This window comes from Hoplias malabaricus, chromosome 6, assembly GCF_029633855.1.
Source record: "Hoplias malabaricus isolate fHopMal1 chromosome 6, fHopMal1.hap1, whole genome shotgun sequence".
NCBI classification, from domain to species: domain Eukaryota; kingdom Metazoa; phylum Chordata; class Actinopteri; order Characiformes; family Erythrinidae; genus Hoplias; species Hoplias malabaricus.
The window spans coordinates 30981753-30999726 of NC_089805.1; the positions used below are offsets into that span (position 1 = coordinate 30981753).

A 17974-nucleotide genomic window follows, 5' to 3' on the forward strand; every position below is an offset into this window, starting at 1 on the left:
CTCTATGTGTGAAAACAATGTTATGATGTTATGTTAGATTTTCTTCTGACAGAACTTAGCTGAGGGAGATGGAGGCCATGAACATTCTGTAATGCTAATGATTGGAATGCTAATACATTGCTTCTGCTTGATGATGCACTCCAAGCAGTAGACTGGAAAATGGGTGGATCACGTGTGTACACTAGCTCACTAGCTCAGCTTGCTCTCTCACAAAGTCACCAACACACAAAGAGAGCAATTTCAGCGAGGTAGCCAATTAAACAGATTTAAATAAACATACAGCTTTATTACCTCTGGGGAGCCTCCTTACATTTAAACGCGCTGATCTAATTGAGAATAACGATGTTCTTGTGCAATGTTATTAGCTCATTGTAAAAACAATTGGGCTATGATTTGTGTAAAATGAAAGAAGACCAGTTTAAGGCGTAAATCTCTGGGGAACAACTTTAACAGTTTTTGTAAACTGCCATCGGAGAAAATCAGGGCACACAACAAAATCACATCACCAGTTCAACACGTTTGTTTACAACCAGTTTGTTTACTCAGTTGTATAAAAGCAGTGTTTCTGTCAAGTTCTTGCCCTGGCTTTTTAAACTTTCCCCATCTTATTTCTCAGGTCTATTTGCCAGGTTTTGCAGCAGTGCCACAACAATGTCCCTTATAGGCCTAAATATTCTGGCATTATTATTATTTAGTGATAATATCCTCAACTAACATTAAAAGTTTTGTTTTGTTTTGTCATGTGCACTCAAGAAATGTAACCGCTTAGCAAGAAATTTAGTGTAGCATTTCTTATGACAGAAAAAGAAAAAAAAAACAGACTTCTGTAGTATATGAGGATCTTTTATAGCTTATTCTTGCAGTTTGTGTTTGTCTGCATAGTGCTGGGGAATGGGATTCGTTTTTAATTCTGTATTTCTTTTTATCCTACCATTTGAGCTTCATATGAGTACATTTGCATAAGTTTATGAATGTGTACTAGAATGCTGTGTGCACTGGGGTACAGAATGTGCTGAAAACAAAGAAAGATTTGTTCATGTCTTTTTTAAATAAAGTTAGTTAACTTTGGTTTCTTATGGTTTGGGTCTTGTCTCACTCCCAGTGCTACTGATGAACCAGACAGCATTTGGTGAGCAAGAGATGAACATGTTGTGACTTCTGCTGGCCTCTGCAAAAGCTTCAGCTTGAACCCATTCTGAGTATGACAGATAGGTTAACCTTAAGATATACTTTCTTTGATTTATTAATATCTATGCTGTCTTTTCAGAATCCATTAATTTTGAATTCAGCATTTTTGAAAATCTACAAATCTTTGCCCCAGTGTCTAAATTATGTATCTGCTGTAAACATCCTTCATACTTCATCCTGTTCAGGGTCTCAATGGATCGGGAGCCTACCCTGAATCATTAGTTCCAAGGCAGGAACACACATTGGACAGGATGCCAGTCCATCATATTGTGTCAAAATTTATTAAATTTTTTTTTCCTCAGTTACCTGATTACATTGTTAGACCTGTCAGCAGGCTTAAAAATTGAATATTGCCTTAGCTAAGCCTAACCCTAAACCCCATTTCTTTCTTGTTCTGTCGTTTGCAGTACTCTTTGGCCAATTTGTCCTGTTCCAGACGTCTCTCAATGATGTGGTTGACATTTATGATGGGCCTACACAGCAGTCCCCTCTGCTCTCGTCTCTCTCGGGTTCTCACTCAGGTAAAGCTCACTCAGAGTAAAGTATACCTGTGATTATGTCAGACATTTGATTGCACTTTCAATTTTGAAGGCCTTTAATTCTGATGACACCTTTCTGGCTGAAATATAGTCATTGCTGCTCAGAGCTGAAAAGGTTCTAAAGGTTTCAAAAGATTCCCACTGACTGCTTTTCTAAATCTATGAAGTTCCTGATATCAGCACATTGGCTTTAGCCTCCCTATCCCTGTGACTAATAGAAGGTGTAAGTAGCCGCTTGGCATGGTGTGTGCCACAAGGAAGAAATTATGGAAGGCTGAAACTAAGAGAAAATGGCTAATTTTCTCTCTTCTTATCTTCTTCTAGTGGCTTTATAGATGAAAAGCAGTTAGTGCCATTGATTGAAGCAATAGAGCCTTAGGGAAGATCAATGAGACACACACTATTTATCTAAGCTCTTTTTATTCTGCTTAATATACTTTGCTAACACACAATTCTATGAGAAAGGAAAAGCTCCATGAAAAGACCAAGAACCTACTTAGTAAAAACAATGATCAGATCTATTGGCAGCAGGCTGCGATGTGCTTAGTGAGGCCTAAGCCAAGAGATGTGAGGTGCTCAGGGAAGCCAAGCTGCATGAAGAAAAATCTCACAGTTCTGCTGTTTTATTTGTTGTGCTTTTCTGTCTTCCAGGGGAGTCATTGCCCTTGAGTACTGGAAACCAGATAACTATCAAATTCACCACAGTTGGACCAGAAACTGCCAAAGGCTTTCACTTTGTGTACCAAGGTCAGTTTAAAACTTCAAAACAAGCTGCAGATTAGCATTTACATACAGCAAAAAACCAAGCACACTCGTTGCTCCTTCTGACACACACAATCCACAGAAGAGTGCAAGCATTGGAAAAGCCAAAGAATGTTTTGTAAGAATTTCCTTTGGCCTTGATGAGTGCTTACTAGAGTCAAAAGCCATTTTATAATGTTGTTTTTTGAAAAGTTTATACATTGGGAAATTGCATGATTTGGCAAAAAATGATTATTTTCAAACCAGAAAATTCTGAAACAGACAGAATCCAAAAAGAAAATGTTTTTGTCTCATAGTATTTTGATTCTGCTTTTGCAGCAGTAAAATGTTATTTAAAACGGTGTGTTCTTTTAAAAAGGGCATGTAAATACCAGAGGTATGCGCTTTAGTACAGACAGAATCAGCTTCTTCATAAGGAGACAGCTGCTAAATGAGCACAGGAAGGTTTAACTAACATAACAGGGAATTGAGTTACCATTTTAAATATAGAGTTAATAACCCTAAGTTAGAGTTTATAAGATTAGACTGTTTTGTCCTCTGTCACTTGAATTTAACTTGGGGACGTTGTATAGACTGCTGCCTGTTTTGCTTAATAGTTTTGATCATATTTGTAATTAAATATATGGCAGATTTCTCCATCAGTCAGTTGTGCTAAGTATTTACAGATCAGTAGAACTTTCTGTTTATGGGTACCCTGAAGTTTATGGGACAGTGCAGTCGGTATCACAGATAAATGCCTCTTGTTAAAATAATCCTGCTTCCTCTAAAATAAATTTGAATACAATGAATGTTGAAAAAACTCGCCGGATATTACATTAGAGGGCAACCTGAATAGCTGTGTGTGTGTCTGTGTGTGTGTGTGTGTGTGTTCGTGAGCACGCTGTTTACTATGTTTACCGCGAGTCATGTGTAAGTTTGAAAGATTGCTTGTGTTGGAACGCATCGTTATTCAAGGCTGCACAACTTTCCCAGAATCATCTGATTCATGCCTCTGGAGTCTGCTGAGCCTTGAAGGCTTTGGAGGGAAGGGTTTTGTCAGCTTGCTGTTGATGATGCTTACCGACTAAAAACCATTACTCAGCACTGTTGGGAGACATGATGCTGCGCCGCTCAGCAAACGTTTCAAATCTGCTCAGAAGCCCCAACATGATCAAGCTTCTTATAATTCTACAAACTGTTCAAATTTCCCCTCCTAAATCTCTTCAAAGAGCCACCCAAGACTCTCAGGCACAGAGGCAGCGTGTCCTGAAGCGCTGCAGAGTTCTGAGTGTGCTACAGTCCCCCGCCCATGTTTCCCTTCACTGCCCCACTATGTTTTGGAAAGCCTTTAAACATTGCTTCCAAGTCGCCTGTGACTCAGCTGGTTTTGTTGCTGAAGACTAAGGGCGCTAATCTGCCCCTTGGTTATTAACTGGACAAGCCCCGTTTTGATTTATTTTATAATATAACTGTGAACGCCTCTTGAATTCAAGATCAGTTTACAAGGTTTTAGATGACAGACTGCTCCAATGTTTGATTGGGCTGAAAGATGTTTTTAGCTGGCCATTTTGAAAGAGAAACTACACTGGTAATTGCAGCGCTGCAGCAGAAAGAACTCAAGAGCACAGGGCTGCTGTATGACTCACAGCCTGACATTTCCTTAAAGGACTTTAAGGCGAGCTGAGCTCCCACTCACTGTTTAAGGCTATTAAATGAATTCCAATAATGCACCTATACTGTACTCTGTTTGAGAATATTATTAATGGGATCTGTACCTTCCGAATCCGTGTTATCAGCTTCAGCATTTTTAAAAGAGTTTTTTCAAAACTCGCTCTGACTTTACACATTTGAAGGCCATTGTTTTAATGGAGCTCTGCAGTAACACAGCGGTTGCACCTTGCAGAGCTTTCAGCTGCAGTCAAGGCTGATCCCTCAGTAACCAAGAAACCATTTTAAGTCTTTCTTTCCACAAACGAGGAGGAGGAATGACTGCGGACTGGTTTCATCCTTCTCTGACTCCTCTAGGCAACTCATTACTAAACTTATAAACATAAACTCCACACTATAGCTTGGGAAATTGCCCCCATTTATTTTCTTCCACTGACATGTGGCTGAAATAAATCATAAGCCAATTCCAATTGCAGCTGTTAGACATCTTGCTTACTGCTTAGAATTCTCTTACAGTAAACCTGTGACCCCTCTAACCAGAACACTGAAATAGAAAACAGGGTTGGAGAAGAGTCTTCTGAAAGGATTTGTTTGTTTCTATGAAGTCTACAGTCATGTTGCTATAATTTTATGTTTATATAATAAATGCAAAAATGTAATTAATCACACAGTCTAAGGGTGCTGGGTTCAAACCCGGCCTCAGGTCACTGACTGTGAGGAGTATTGTGTGTTCTCCAATTATATGGTGTGTTCACCAAAGGTGCTCCAATTTTCTCCAAAAACACATATTGGTAGGTGGATTGGTTATGCAGAAATGTCCATAGGTGAGTGTGAGATGCCCTGTCATGGACTGGTGCCCTGTTCATGTGAGGTTATATGCTCATGAAAATAATGAACAACATGTGTATTTCATAATTTCAGATTTGATGTGCGTGGATTTATTTGTTTTGGGTTCTCAAAGGTTAAAATATGCTTTTAGTTACGTCTAAATTATTACGTCTAAATTACGTCTCATATGCATAATGTGGGTTTAACAAAAATAGTTAACTGAAGTATTTCTCTTTTGTCTGTTAAATTTTCCCCACATGCCTGGATCAGGCTGATTGGATAATAATTTAATTGGTTTTTGGTTTTAAATTATGTATCATGACAACTCTGATGTTAGTAGGACAGGCCTTGGCTGCATGTTACAGACTTTAAATATTTGTTGGGGAAACACCCAAATATATATATTCAAATTCACTCTTGAAACTATTATTATTTTAGCTTTGATATCTTCCAATATTCAAGTGACGGAAAAAGAAAAGATTTTTTTGTGACATCTCTACAATCAACAGGTCAAAAAAGAAAGACAAGTGCAAAATGCCTGTCTAACATTTCATTACATTTGACCCTATAAATGCTTCTTTTTTTTGTCTACACCATGAAGCAAAGGTTAAATTTAAGGTTAAATCTCTTCTCCTGCTGCCCTCCACAGCTGTGCCGCGGACCAGTGCCACTCAGTGCAGTTCTGTGCCTGAGCCTCGATTTGGTAAACGCATTGGGAACGACTTTGCTGTGGGTGCATCCGTGATGTTCGAATGTAACCCTGGATACACACTGCATGGTTCTAACGCCATCCGCTGTGAAACGGTGCCTGATGCGCTGGCACAGTGGAACGACACACTGCCCACATGCATCGGTGAGTCTCCACCAGTCTATCGACACACTGTCCCATATGGATCACTTCAGCCTTCATTATATCTGAACCAGAAATAAATGACATGGCTTTAAAAGTGCAATTTTAGCAGCTCTCAGCTGTCTGTGTCTGTCTCGGGTGGTTTATTAGGTGAGCTGCGGGGGTGTGCAGACGGAAGTAGGCCCAGCTTTGGGCTGAAAAAGGGGAGAGTGAAGGGGAGGGGGAGTGGGAAGGTGCAAACTCTGCAGTCCCCTAATGCAAACAGACAGGATGTTTCCCCTTGGCTGTGCACTCAGTCAGGTTTAAAGAGCGTGGCGTTGAAGGTGGGGTGGCTTGATGAGTAGGCAAACTTAGACAAAGTGCTGCTGCTTTTCCTGCTCCCGCCCTCTCTCGCACTCTCGCTCTCTAAAAGCTGCGTGATGTCCTCATAGTTTGCTTTTATGCTTTATGGAGATTAAGATAATTTATTAAATTTCATTTTGACTTTAATATTTTAAAATAATTTATAATTTTTTTTAAACTGGGGATTTGTTTTGTCCACATTGAAGCAATTTGTTTCTGTTTACTCCATGCAAAATGTGGACTCGTGTCATATTTATATTTTTAGTATTGTATATTTAATGATGACTTTTAGATTCAAAAATGGAAAACATTAACCTTTGATTTTAGATATTTTATATAACATTTCAAAAAAACTGAGCAAGAAAAACTTAATATGACAAATAGTATATTACTGCTGTCTGTCTTGGGATTTAAAATATTATTATTTTTTTTTATAATAATTCTGTACAGTTGCACAGTCACTTATGTATCTTCTAGAGCTCTATTCATCCTGGACACTGTCTTATTTGAAATTTGCACAGAACCAGTCCTAATGTGTTATAATGGTCTTTGTGGTGTGTTTTTCTGTTTATAAAACTGCATCCATACAAGGAATAAGGATGTAATGGATAAAGAAAGAAAGTATGGAGAAAGTAAATAACAAAAGAAGTCATCTTTTTTTAGGAGTCCTGGTGGAAAGGGCTGAGTATTGTGAAGTATTTTATCTTGTCTGTGCTCTTGTCTCCTCGCAGCATTGCATTTGTCTGGCCTTGTTTTGTTGTGCTTCTATCCTGATGTTTTCCACCTGAAAGGGCAGAAATATGAGAAATTTCGCTTGATTACCTGAGCACATGCTGCATCCTATATATCTCTGCTAAAATATGAATGAGTCTGAAATTGCTGCGAAGTGAATTTGTTTAATAATTTAAGCATCTAGCACAGATATATTGAGCCCTCCTCCATATCCTGTCTTCTGTTCTAATCTCTCTCTCTCTCTCTCTCTCTCTCACTCTCACTCTCACTCTCTGCTTCTTCCTCCCCTTTCTTCTCCTCTCTCTCTCTCTCTCTCTCGCTCAGACACCTATCAGTGTGTTCCTACCTGCTTTCAGCTGTTTAAACAAAGTGATTGACTTTGACCTCTAGATTATCCCCTTGTCCTTGACAGATAGCATCATACCAGAGCTGGTGCAAAAAAAAAAAAAAAAAAATAAGAGAGAGAGAGATCTGTCCTGGCAACTTTAGATAGCAGCCCACGCTTTTTTATTGACAGATCCTCTCTCCAGCTTCTCCAGGCACACAAGACAATAGTTGGCAGGCCTTCAACACACAGGAGAAAATTGCTTAACCTAGCTTCTCCACAGCTAGAAAAGTATGTCACTCATATATGCGTGGCTTTTGATTTTTTTTTCTTTTTGCACTCTTTTAAATGTGCCAAAGAAAATGTGCCACAACATAGAAACATGTTACAATAAAAGTATGATCAAGATGAGCAGTTTGGACAGGATGTGTCTGCCACCACCAGCAAAGGCCTCTAAACCCAGTATTCTTTAACATATTGGGTGTTTGAAATGTAAATGTCTGTTTCAGAAAGGAAACGAATAACAATGCATCAGACATAAAACAGCAGGAGGTTGCCTCCAGGCCAGAAGCGTTTGTTTTGTATTTACTATACAGCATATTCCAAATTAAATTTCTGTACAATGACTTTTTTCTTTAAAAGGAACAGATTAATCATTTTACTATATCTACTACTAAGCGCAAACAGGTTAACATCAAACCGTATCAAAACATGTTTGTTCTGCCAGGATTCCTGAATTATGATATACTAAAGGGCTGCATGACATATAAACCACACACTCTTCATGATACACACAATTAATCATGAGAGAAGGGACCAGTTAACCTTATATATTTAGAGCTGGAGTGACAATTTACAAAGCCCATTTTCACAAAAATCTTCCACCTGTTATACAGTTACACGAGTTATACAGTCACAAAAAAGGTGGGACAGGTTCTTGGGAACTGAAGACCAGCATCTGTAGTTTTGGAAATTAAATGCTTTCTCATTCTTGATTATTACAGGATTTTGGCTGCTCAACAACTGTTTGAATTGTTTGTAATATTTTAATGTCATAATTCACCAACTGTTTTCAATGGGTGACTGGTCTGGACGAGTTTAGCTCCTGGATTTTTTTTAAGGAGTCATGCAGTCTTAATCCATGCAGAATGTGTAATTATCTTTGCTTTTTTTGTTTATATATCATTGTATATAATGCTCCCATTGTACTGCCGTAGTTTTACTGTATCATTAGTTTGCTTTCCCAGAGTGGGTAAGACAAGGTGCAGTCATATCACATTCATTCTTATAAGGTTTGTTTCAATTAGTTGTCAAAAATAACATGTGCCTTGAAGGAGTCTGTTTGTGTAGTTTGTGGTGAGGCCTCTTGTGACATTAAAGCATGCTCTGACCATGTCTCTGTGTTTTTTCTTGGCAGTGCCTTGTGGAGGGGTTCTGACAGCACGCAAAGGGACCATCCTGTCCCCAGGTTACCCTGAACCTTATGACAACAATCTCAATTGTGTGTGGAAGGTCTCTGTGCCCGAGGGAGCTGGAATCCAAGTGAGTGAAGAAGATTGTTTGAAGTCCCTCGGATGAAATGTTGTATATTAGGGCTATCGGCGGTGTAAAAAGTGAAAACCTCAATAAAGAGAATTTTTAATATCTGATTAATTATGTATGAGGCAGATGTTAAATTTACAAATGAAGGGAACCCATTTTTGTTCTGTCTTTTCATTTGGTTTTATAATTATGTTTGTTGAATTATGGAAAGGTGATCTGTCATGTTTGTAATTCTCAAGGCTTCTTCTCTGTTGTGTAATGAAATGCAAGTTGTTGTCCGTCCTTCACATTCACTGCATTTTCCTTTGTGTTTTTTTTTCACTCCCCAGATTCAAGTTGTGAGTTTTGCCACCGAGCACAACTGGGATTCTCTGGATTTCTATGATGGTGCTGACAACAATGCCCCCAGACTGGGCAGTTATTCTGGTAAGATGAGCTGTATAGCAAAACCCAATTTTGTAGAGGTCAAAGCAGTTTGAAGTACTGGCTGACTTGAGTGTTGCTGTTTTTGCCAATTTTCTCAGCATTTTGATGTGAGCCCTTGATTCCACAGTACATTTATGCATTTCTGACCCAATTCTCAAAACAATTGAAGCTGTTTCATCCTAATATTAAACAACGGGGGCCAAAAAGGTTTCTAGAATTTAAGATGATATATTTGTTCTCACAGTATTTTCTCTACAAACAAAAGCATTCTCCCAAGACTCTAGACTCCTCAGTCCAACCTTTCAAAAACTCATAACCAGCCGAGGCCCAGGAAAGCAGATCACGTTGTGTTTTGCTGGCTAATTAATTCCCCTATCTCATGTAGCCACTATCAAACGGCATACCCAATTGCACTCTGAACTTTTTTCCCCCCACACAAAGCATGCAGCTGGGGCACGTTGATGCCACAAGAATGTCTGTGGCACCCTGACCTGGTCAGGGGCTGCCTGGGTACAGCAGAAGTGGGTACAGTGATTAGCCAGGCCTGTAGGGATCTGCACTTTTATCAGGCTAAGAGCTAGCCTCCACTTTTCTACCACTGCCTGGACAAGCCCTGGTCTATGACTCCCACTGGCTTAAGCCTGTGCAAGGTTAGAACGGTGGGAAGTAATGGACAAGTGGAAAGAGCAGAGATATAGCAGCACAGAGGGTGATCTCAGTGGATAAGTGATGTAGTGGAAGGAGGCATGTTGGCTACTGAGTGACTGATTTTTGAGCTCTCAAAGTTCTCACTGATGAACTTGCAGCCTTTAGACAGCTCACAGTAGAGACTCTATTTTGAAGGGAGCATTTTTGTGCCTTGGAAGGATTTGTATGAGAACAAAGAATTTAACAAGAATAAACCAAACTGTTTCTGCTAGTACCGTTGTAATTTGTTTGTAATTAGATTTCTGGACATCCAGGCACCACTGTTGTTTATTCAGTTTCCAGTCAAGTGTCAAGTCATTTTGCAGCGTTAGTAAAAGGAGGAACAACACATTTAACCCAAGTTACACATTCACCTCCAATACTATGTAATAAAACATAATTTAATGTGCACTATTTACTTCCCATCCTTTCCATTTTAAGACCAAATCAATGACAGCTATGCTCTCCCAAGATCTAAAGAGAAAAACGTTCATGAGGAAAAGGCATGCTAAAAAAAATAAATAAATAAAAAATTACAAAGAAAATTTTCTATGCAAGGACTGTATCTTTGTTAGAGAGGCAAAAATCATGCTGCACCCACGCTTCAGATCTAAAACATCCATAGGCGTTTCTGTCCATCATTTCACTATGAGTGGATCATTCAAAACTATGGGTCTGAATGGATGTGGAAATGTAAAGAAACTTTAACTGAGAAAAGGAAATGAAGAGTCTAAATTGGTTATATGAAGATATAAAGACGTAATATTTACACAGACATGCTGCTGAGATCAAGACATACTTATTCAACATGCATCTGTTTGATCTAAAAACATTATATCAGTGGGGCGGGTGAATATAGATCATGACCTGTAGCATGCATACACACACACACACACACACACACGCACACACACACATACATGTACAGTTCAAATTTCATTTAAAGGCAAGAGATTTGCACACTTGAATAACTGATTGTAATGTCTGATCAATTCTGTTATGTCAAAAACTACAGCAAGTGAGGCATGATGCTATCTCTTTCCTCGCAGGGACGACCATTCCTCAGCTGCTGAACAGTACATCCAACAATCTTTACCTGAACTTCGTATCAGATATCAGTGTGTCTGCAGCAGGCTTCCATCTGGAATACACAGGTACAAGCAGAGGGCAGCTTCATCCCTCTCACATCCTTCCACTCATTCCTTATTAAAGCGATGGCCTGCACTAGAGTAGACTACAGGTTCAGCACGTGATGTGACTGTAGCCACAGAATGTGTAGTGAGAAACACAGAAAAATAGAGCTTGCTCTTGCTTCTTAACTATGCATAGCACATGGAATGCAACTTCCCCACCCTGTCACGCATCAGTGTGCAGGAGCCAGATTGATTGTCACGCCAGTCACTTGATAGCAGAGCCCTGCTGCCCTCTTACACTTCTCCATGCAAACACATTTTAATGGACATATTTATATACTTTTTACTATCTCTTATTTAAATAAAAATGGTTTTGCCTCGGCACACTTCAGGTGATTTGACATGGCCTGGTCAGCTTTTTTCCCAGGAATACACATTAGGAGTACGTTTAAAGATGTATTTATGGCAAAATTACAACTAGTGCACTGGCATGGCAGTGCCTCAGTCTAGATTGTGTGCCCTGAAATAAAGAGAAATACGCTAAAATACTTGATGCCAAGTCACATAGTTTTACCCCAGGTTTTGGCCAAATAAAATATCTGGCTTCAGGAGTTTAGAAAGCTACACCTGCTGCACACTGAAATCTGCCAGGCTTCCACAGTTGTGTCTACAAAAATAATTATCTGGAATGGAGCACTTCAATTTTGGATGCCTTAAAGTTCCTCATATCCTCAGAGGCACTGCAGACAAAGCTGAATAAAAATCCAGTATGTTCTGTACTTAAGTTCAAGTTTAATCCACCTCCTGATTTAGTTCTGGACTTTGAATAATACATAATAGAAAATACATTATCTAATTAAATAGGTATATAAGATTGTTTTATGCCCAGAATGCATCTGTGTTTAGTTACAAATTGTATATGATTACCATTATCATGGCACCTGCAAATCTGTTGCTTGTAACATGTTACATTTAAATCTCAAGTCTCAGATCAACTGCAGAGTCAGTACAGACAATTCAGGTCCCGTGTCCTATAGAAGGCAGTACATTTTCTTCTGCCATATTCATGCCAGTTTATCACAAAATCATTTTAGGGTTTAAATTAATTGACTATGCTTTGTGTCTACAGCAATTGGACTTGATTCCTGTCCCGAACCACAGACACCAACCTATGGGATTAAAGTGGGAGACCGGTACATGGTGGGGGATGTAGTGATGTTCCAATGTGAACAAGGGTATTCTTTACAGGTAAAACTTTAATCTGTCGTAAGAGTATTGACTCAGCATGTTTCAAAGTACATTATTTAATTAAATTTAAAATATACAGGTACATCTCAGTAATTTAGAATATCATCAAAAAGGTCATTTATTTCAGAAATTCAATTCAAAAATTGAAACTCATATTTGGATTTCTTACAAACACAATGATCTATTTCACATGTTTATTTCTTTTTATTGTTTATGATTATGGCTTACAGCCAATGAAAACCCAAAAGTCACTATCTCAGAAAATTAAAATGTTATATAAGACCTGAAAGTATGTACAGTATATGCACTCAATATTTGCACTAAATACATTTTGCATACTGCATCAGTGCAGTGTGGCATGGAGGCAGTCAGCCTGTGGCACTGCTGAGGTGTCATGGAGGCCCAGGTTGCTTTGATAGCAGCCTTCAACTCGTCTGCATTATTGGGTCTGGTGTGTCTCATCTTCCTCTTGACAATACTCCATAGAGGATCTAGGTCAGGCGAGTGTGCTGGCCAATCAAGCACAGTGATACTGTGGTTATTAAAGCAGATATTGGTACTTTTGGCAGTGTGGACAGGTGCCAAGTGCTGCTGGAAAATGAATTCCACATCTCCATAAAGCTTGTCAGCAGAAGGAAGCATGAAATGCTCTGAAATGTCCTGGTAGATGGCTGCGCTGACTTTGGACTTGATATAACACAGTGGAACAACACCAGCAGATGACATGGCTCCCCAAATCATCACTGATTGTAGAAACTTCACACTAGACTCCAGCACAGCAACTTGGATTGTGTGCCTCTCCACTCTTCCTCGAGACTCTGGGACCTTGACTTCCAAATGTAGTGCAAAATTTACTTTAATCTGAAAACAAGACTTTGGACACTGACCATTAGTCCAGTGTTTTTCTCCTTGGCCCAGGTAAGACAGTTCTGGCGATGTCTCTGGGTGGCTTGGCCTTTTCTTGACAATTTTTTCAAGGCTGTGGTTATCCCTGTTGCTTATGCCCCTTTTTCTACCACACTTTTTCCTTCCACTCACCTTTCCATTAATGTGCTTGGATACAGCAGGAGGATGTCAATGACTGCCTTCTGGACATCTGTCAAGTCAGCAGTCTTCCCCCAGATTGTGTAGCCTACTGAACCAGACTAAGGGACCGTTTTACCAGCTTAGTAAACATTTGCATGTGTTTTGTGTTGATTATTCTAATTTTCTGAGGTTAGACTTTTGGGTTTTCATTGGCTTGAAGCCATAATCATGAAAATAAATAAATGCTTGAAATTGAATTACTGAACTAAATTAACTTTTTGATGATATTCTAATTTATTAAGATGCACCTGTATATACTAAATTACATATATACCAAAACCATTTTCATTACCTTTTATTACCTGTACGTAATTTATTTTCAATATCTTCTCTTTTGTGTTGCTCAGGGAAATGCTCACATCACATGTATGCCAGGACCAGTGAGGAGATGGAATTACCCTGTGCCGCTCTGCCTTGGTATGATCATTAATGGAAAGAAAACACTGTGAAACAACATTCCATATATAGACTAGGACTTCAAATTCAATATTTAATTTCAGTTTCAGGATTTCATCACAATCACCTAAAATCTTATTTGTTAGATCTTCCATACTCTTTAAGAAACTGATGGTGTACAGATTTTATTCCAGCATTGATTGATCGCATGTCATAAAAGGTAGTTGGAGTGTTGCACAGGTTTGATTTGTTCTTAAGCAACCCATTGGTCCTCCGGCTTTTACCAGAGTCTCACCTTAAAATGTAGACTGTTGCTCAAATTCTGAACAAGTCACCAAAGAGCATATTGATGGATGGTCTGCTGTTTATTCCTGGGGCACTTTTTAAAATGGAGCCCCTACTGAAAACTTCATGTCTCTGAGATTTGCTTCATTTGTCTTTCTCGGGCCAACACTTTGAGCCGCAGCCAAGCTTAAAATCCTGAAATGCCCGGCTCAATAATTAACCACCCAGCTGCTAACTCATATCTTTAATGAAAACACTCCCAGAACCCACTATATGACTTTTTTAACACTCATTTCCAAGTGCTTTCTGTTCAGCTTAGATAAGGGGCAGCGTGTCTCTGAGCCTGAGTGAATATGAATAAATGAAAAAAGCACAAAAAACTAAAAGCATATTTTTCTAAATGGCTGGCTAGGTTACGTGAAATGGGTTTCAGTGACACAAACGAGGTTCATTTTTACGCAAGGATGTATTAAACTATATTAGTCAGAGTCCTCCATGTGAGGTTATCTTCTCAAATTCACAATTTTTCAGTGCAGGTTTAATTCCTAATGGAGACTTGCAGAGGTAATTCCTTAAAACAAGGGATAATCACATACTTCTTGGAAGTTTTCATGTACTGGAGTGTATTGGTAGGGTTTCACAAGAAATATACATATCCTTTTTTTAACATTTAAGGAGCTGTAAATAAATAAATAAATGAATACAGGCCAGTTTTAGAAGAAGTCTAATATTGGGCTGAGAAGGAATTTTGGCTGAAAAACCCTCAGGCAGTGTAATATAGCCCCAGCCTATGTTTCCAAACAGCTCAGAGGGTTTAACTACTTAACAAAATTCATTTAAATTATGGGAATGATAATGCACCTGCTGAAAGTGTTGTCTGTATGAACAGATGGTATGAGGAAAGAAGTGATTTCTTTAGAGATAGGTGTAAACATTCATGGAGAGCGAGCTGAGATGAATAAATGATCAGTGACAGCTGCGTCAGCTTGAAGGTGCAGGGGAGTTGGGCTGGAATCCTGACAGTTTTACTTGCTGAATTTTATGCCACAAATGATGTGCTGGAATGTTACATGTGAACGAATGGGTAAACAAGAATCATGAGGCTGATATTCACTTTAATTGATTTGTGGAGGGAAGGAATGCCAGGGGGCTTCCCTGGTGTAAGCGGGATTTGACCACTTTTGCTTATGCCTCTGGTCTTTCATATTTTGGGTACAGTTTAGCAGAGAACAAGGTTGTTCACGCGTGTAGGTTTAGTCCCATGTTTGCTTTGAATGCTCTGATTTCACTCATGTGGAACTCTAACATGAAATCAGCCAAAGCATAGAAGAGTCATTCAGCCGTTTAGTGTTGGCTCTCAGACTGTAAAGAGGCTTTCTGAAGCATTCTATGTGGATAACAAGGTCTCCCCTTGAGACCACCTGGCTCTGTTCAGGGCCCAGTGGATGTTTTTGAAAAGTTTGTCACTGATCAAGGGCATCTTGTTTATGGTCCCAGGTCTCCAGACGTGCGTTGGATTGCATTTTGTCCTGTGTCCTGTCTAATTCCCTCATGTTTTCAGTACATTGAAGGTGTGTTTTCAATATGGGGATGTGATCTAACACATTGCAACTCATCTTCTGCCACAGTTTGACTTTTCTGAAGGAACTTTCCAGCTCTGAAGAGCCCTTTATTTCCACTGGAAATGCCATTTAATCATTCCTTAAACATTTCACTGCTTTTCTATTGGGCAAATCCTTCATTGTCACAAAGCAAGCCACGGTGATAGTTTTTGGCTTTCCTAGGTGCCAAGTAAAAGGCGGCAAAAAAGGAAAATCGTCATTCAGATCAGAATTCAATCAAGTCCCAGCGAGTGGCTGTACTTTTTGTTCCTGTTTAACACTCCTCTGGCTTGCTTTAAAGTGCTGCTGTTTTCATTGCAGGATTTGGCTCTCACCTATTTAGCATTTAGGTTCACTTCAGAATAAGCAGGGTAGGAGAGAAAGGAGAGCTATGCTAATGTCACAACTGGAGTGAACCGATCTGTTACTGTGATAGATGAGCTGTATTTTGTTTGTCGGAGGCCTGCCAGCCCTCTTTGAAGTGCTGTTATCTAACAGCCTAATTCAGAAGTTGTGAGGCCAGCGCTTTGTGAATCATCCTCAATTAGCCATTAGCTTTACTATTGTGCAGTATACAGTACATGACCTCAGAATCCAGAAAAAGATGGCTCTAACGTAATGAAAAGAGTTGCTGGCATTGATCTCCTGATTGAAATCACCAAAAGAGTTGTTTATCTCCTGTGTTTCTTTTATGACTCATGTGGGGGATAAAATAATCTTTTATGAACAACAGCAAAGACAAAGCACATAACTATTAACAAGAAAGTGCAAGAACACCCACAGAAAACACCTTTTATTTATTTTCAGAGAATACAAATATTAACAAAATATAAATGATCACTGCTGTCAGTTAAATGAGCGTTTGTGTTTTTTGTTCCCAACCCCCTTTCTTCAGCTCAGTGTGGGGGGTCCATGACGGAAGTGAGTGGAGTGATTCTGAGCCCTGGTTATCCGGGAAACTACCCCAGTGGTCTCGACTGCACCTGGACTGTCACCTTACCCATAGGCTTTGGTAAATCTCTTTGACCTACGATAGTATTGATTTAAAGTAAGATCAGATTTATTCATTTCCAAAGACTTTCCAATTGTTTTGAATCACAATTTGGACAGTATAACCACACTATAAATGTAAATCCGATATTGTAAGCTGTCATATATGACGTTATATAAATTATATTTAAAGGTTATTTAAAGGAAAATTGCTGGAATGTTTTTTTTAATGTTGATAAGGTTAAAAGTTTGGTAATATAATTATACACAGGATAAGATAATTATGCACAGGATAAGATAATAATCACACACAGGATAAGATGTAAAATATTCTATGCAAATCCATTAGAGCTCACATGTGAAGCATATTCTTAAACGGGCTTGTTACTCACTTACTCTTTATAAAATGCACAAGATCGGGCATTACTCAGTGCTTCAAAGGCTTTTTTACCACCAACAACAAAAATGGCTGGTAAAACAGTTGTTAATGAATTAAAGCAGTCTATATATTCATTGTTGAAAGAAGTTATTACAATGTGAATGACCAAACATTAACCACAAGGAAACATGGATGTAGGAAATATGAGGCTGTAATAAGTGTCTACTGTTAAATTATTGTTATTTCTTCAGGGATCCACTTGCAGTTTTTGAACTTCTCCACTGAAGCCATCCATGACTATCTGGAGATCCGGAGTGGGCCGTCAGAGACCAGTACTGTAATCGACCGGTTCAGTGGACCGCAGGTGCCAGAGCCACTGTTCAGCACCACTCATGAGACCAGCTTCTTCTTCCACAGTGACTACTCACAGAACAAGCCTGGCTTTCACATCACCTACCAGGGTGAGGCCCAATTTTAATTGTCCTTGAAGGCATTCCAGCTAGTTTAATGGATGTTTAAAGAGCTGTTAAACATTACTGAATATTTAATGTTGGTTAATTATGAATTTGGTATATATCTGATTAAACCAACAATTGAAGGTGTGGTAAGAAACATCCTCTGTTAATAAAACTGATCTTTTTAAACTCATTCATTTGAAATTTCCTGGCATTTCGTTTAATTTTAATAACAACAATCAGTTGACTGTCATGCCTTCATTTAAATGCTTGAATTGGGTGTTTACATTTGTAGTCTGAACAGATGTGTCTGAGAAAGTATGTATTATATGATGTTAAGACTCAGTTCTCTGTAGAGCACATTGCACAATGTTTATTTTAAAGCTGTGTCACAGGAATCGGAACACATGATCTGAAGCATATTTCACTGCTTGCAATCACAGTATTGGACTCCTAAACATTTTATGCTAGTAGGTTGCACTGGTTATCAAGAAGACACTAATCTTTAAACTGTGCAAGGTCATTCACATAAA

At 38.9% G+C, this 17974-nt stretch overlaps 1 protein-coding gene across 3 annotated transcripts in view; it reads left to right on the top strand.

Annotated features, from left to right (window-relative positions):
* The window catches only part of csmd3b (CUB and Sushi multiple domains 3b), a 484418-nt gene that overhangs the window by 390462 nt on the left and 75982 nt on the right, over nt 1–17974 (top strand). For all 3 annotated transcript variants that reach the window (XM_066675840.1, XM_066675838.1, XM_066675839.1), the window contains exons 32-41: nt 1596–1709; nt 2379–2474; nt 5614–5817; nt 8631–8755; nt 9085–9181; nt 10918–11022; nt 12131–12249; nt 13683–13752; nt 16513–16629; nt 17238–17447. In XM_066675840.1, coding sequence (XP_066531937.1) covers nt 1596–1709; nt 2379–2474; nt 5614–5817; nt 8631–8755; nt 9085–9181; nt 10918–11022; nt 12131–12249; nt 13683–13752; nt 16513–16629; nt 17238–17447 — 1257 coding nt within the window. The remainder of the gene's footprint in view (nt 1–1595; nt 1710–2378; nt 2475–5613; nt 5818–8630; nt 8756–9084; nt 9182–10917; nt 11023–12130; nt 12250–13682; nt 13753–16512; nt 16630–17237; nt 17448–17974) is intronic.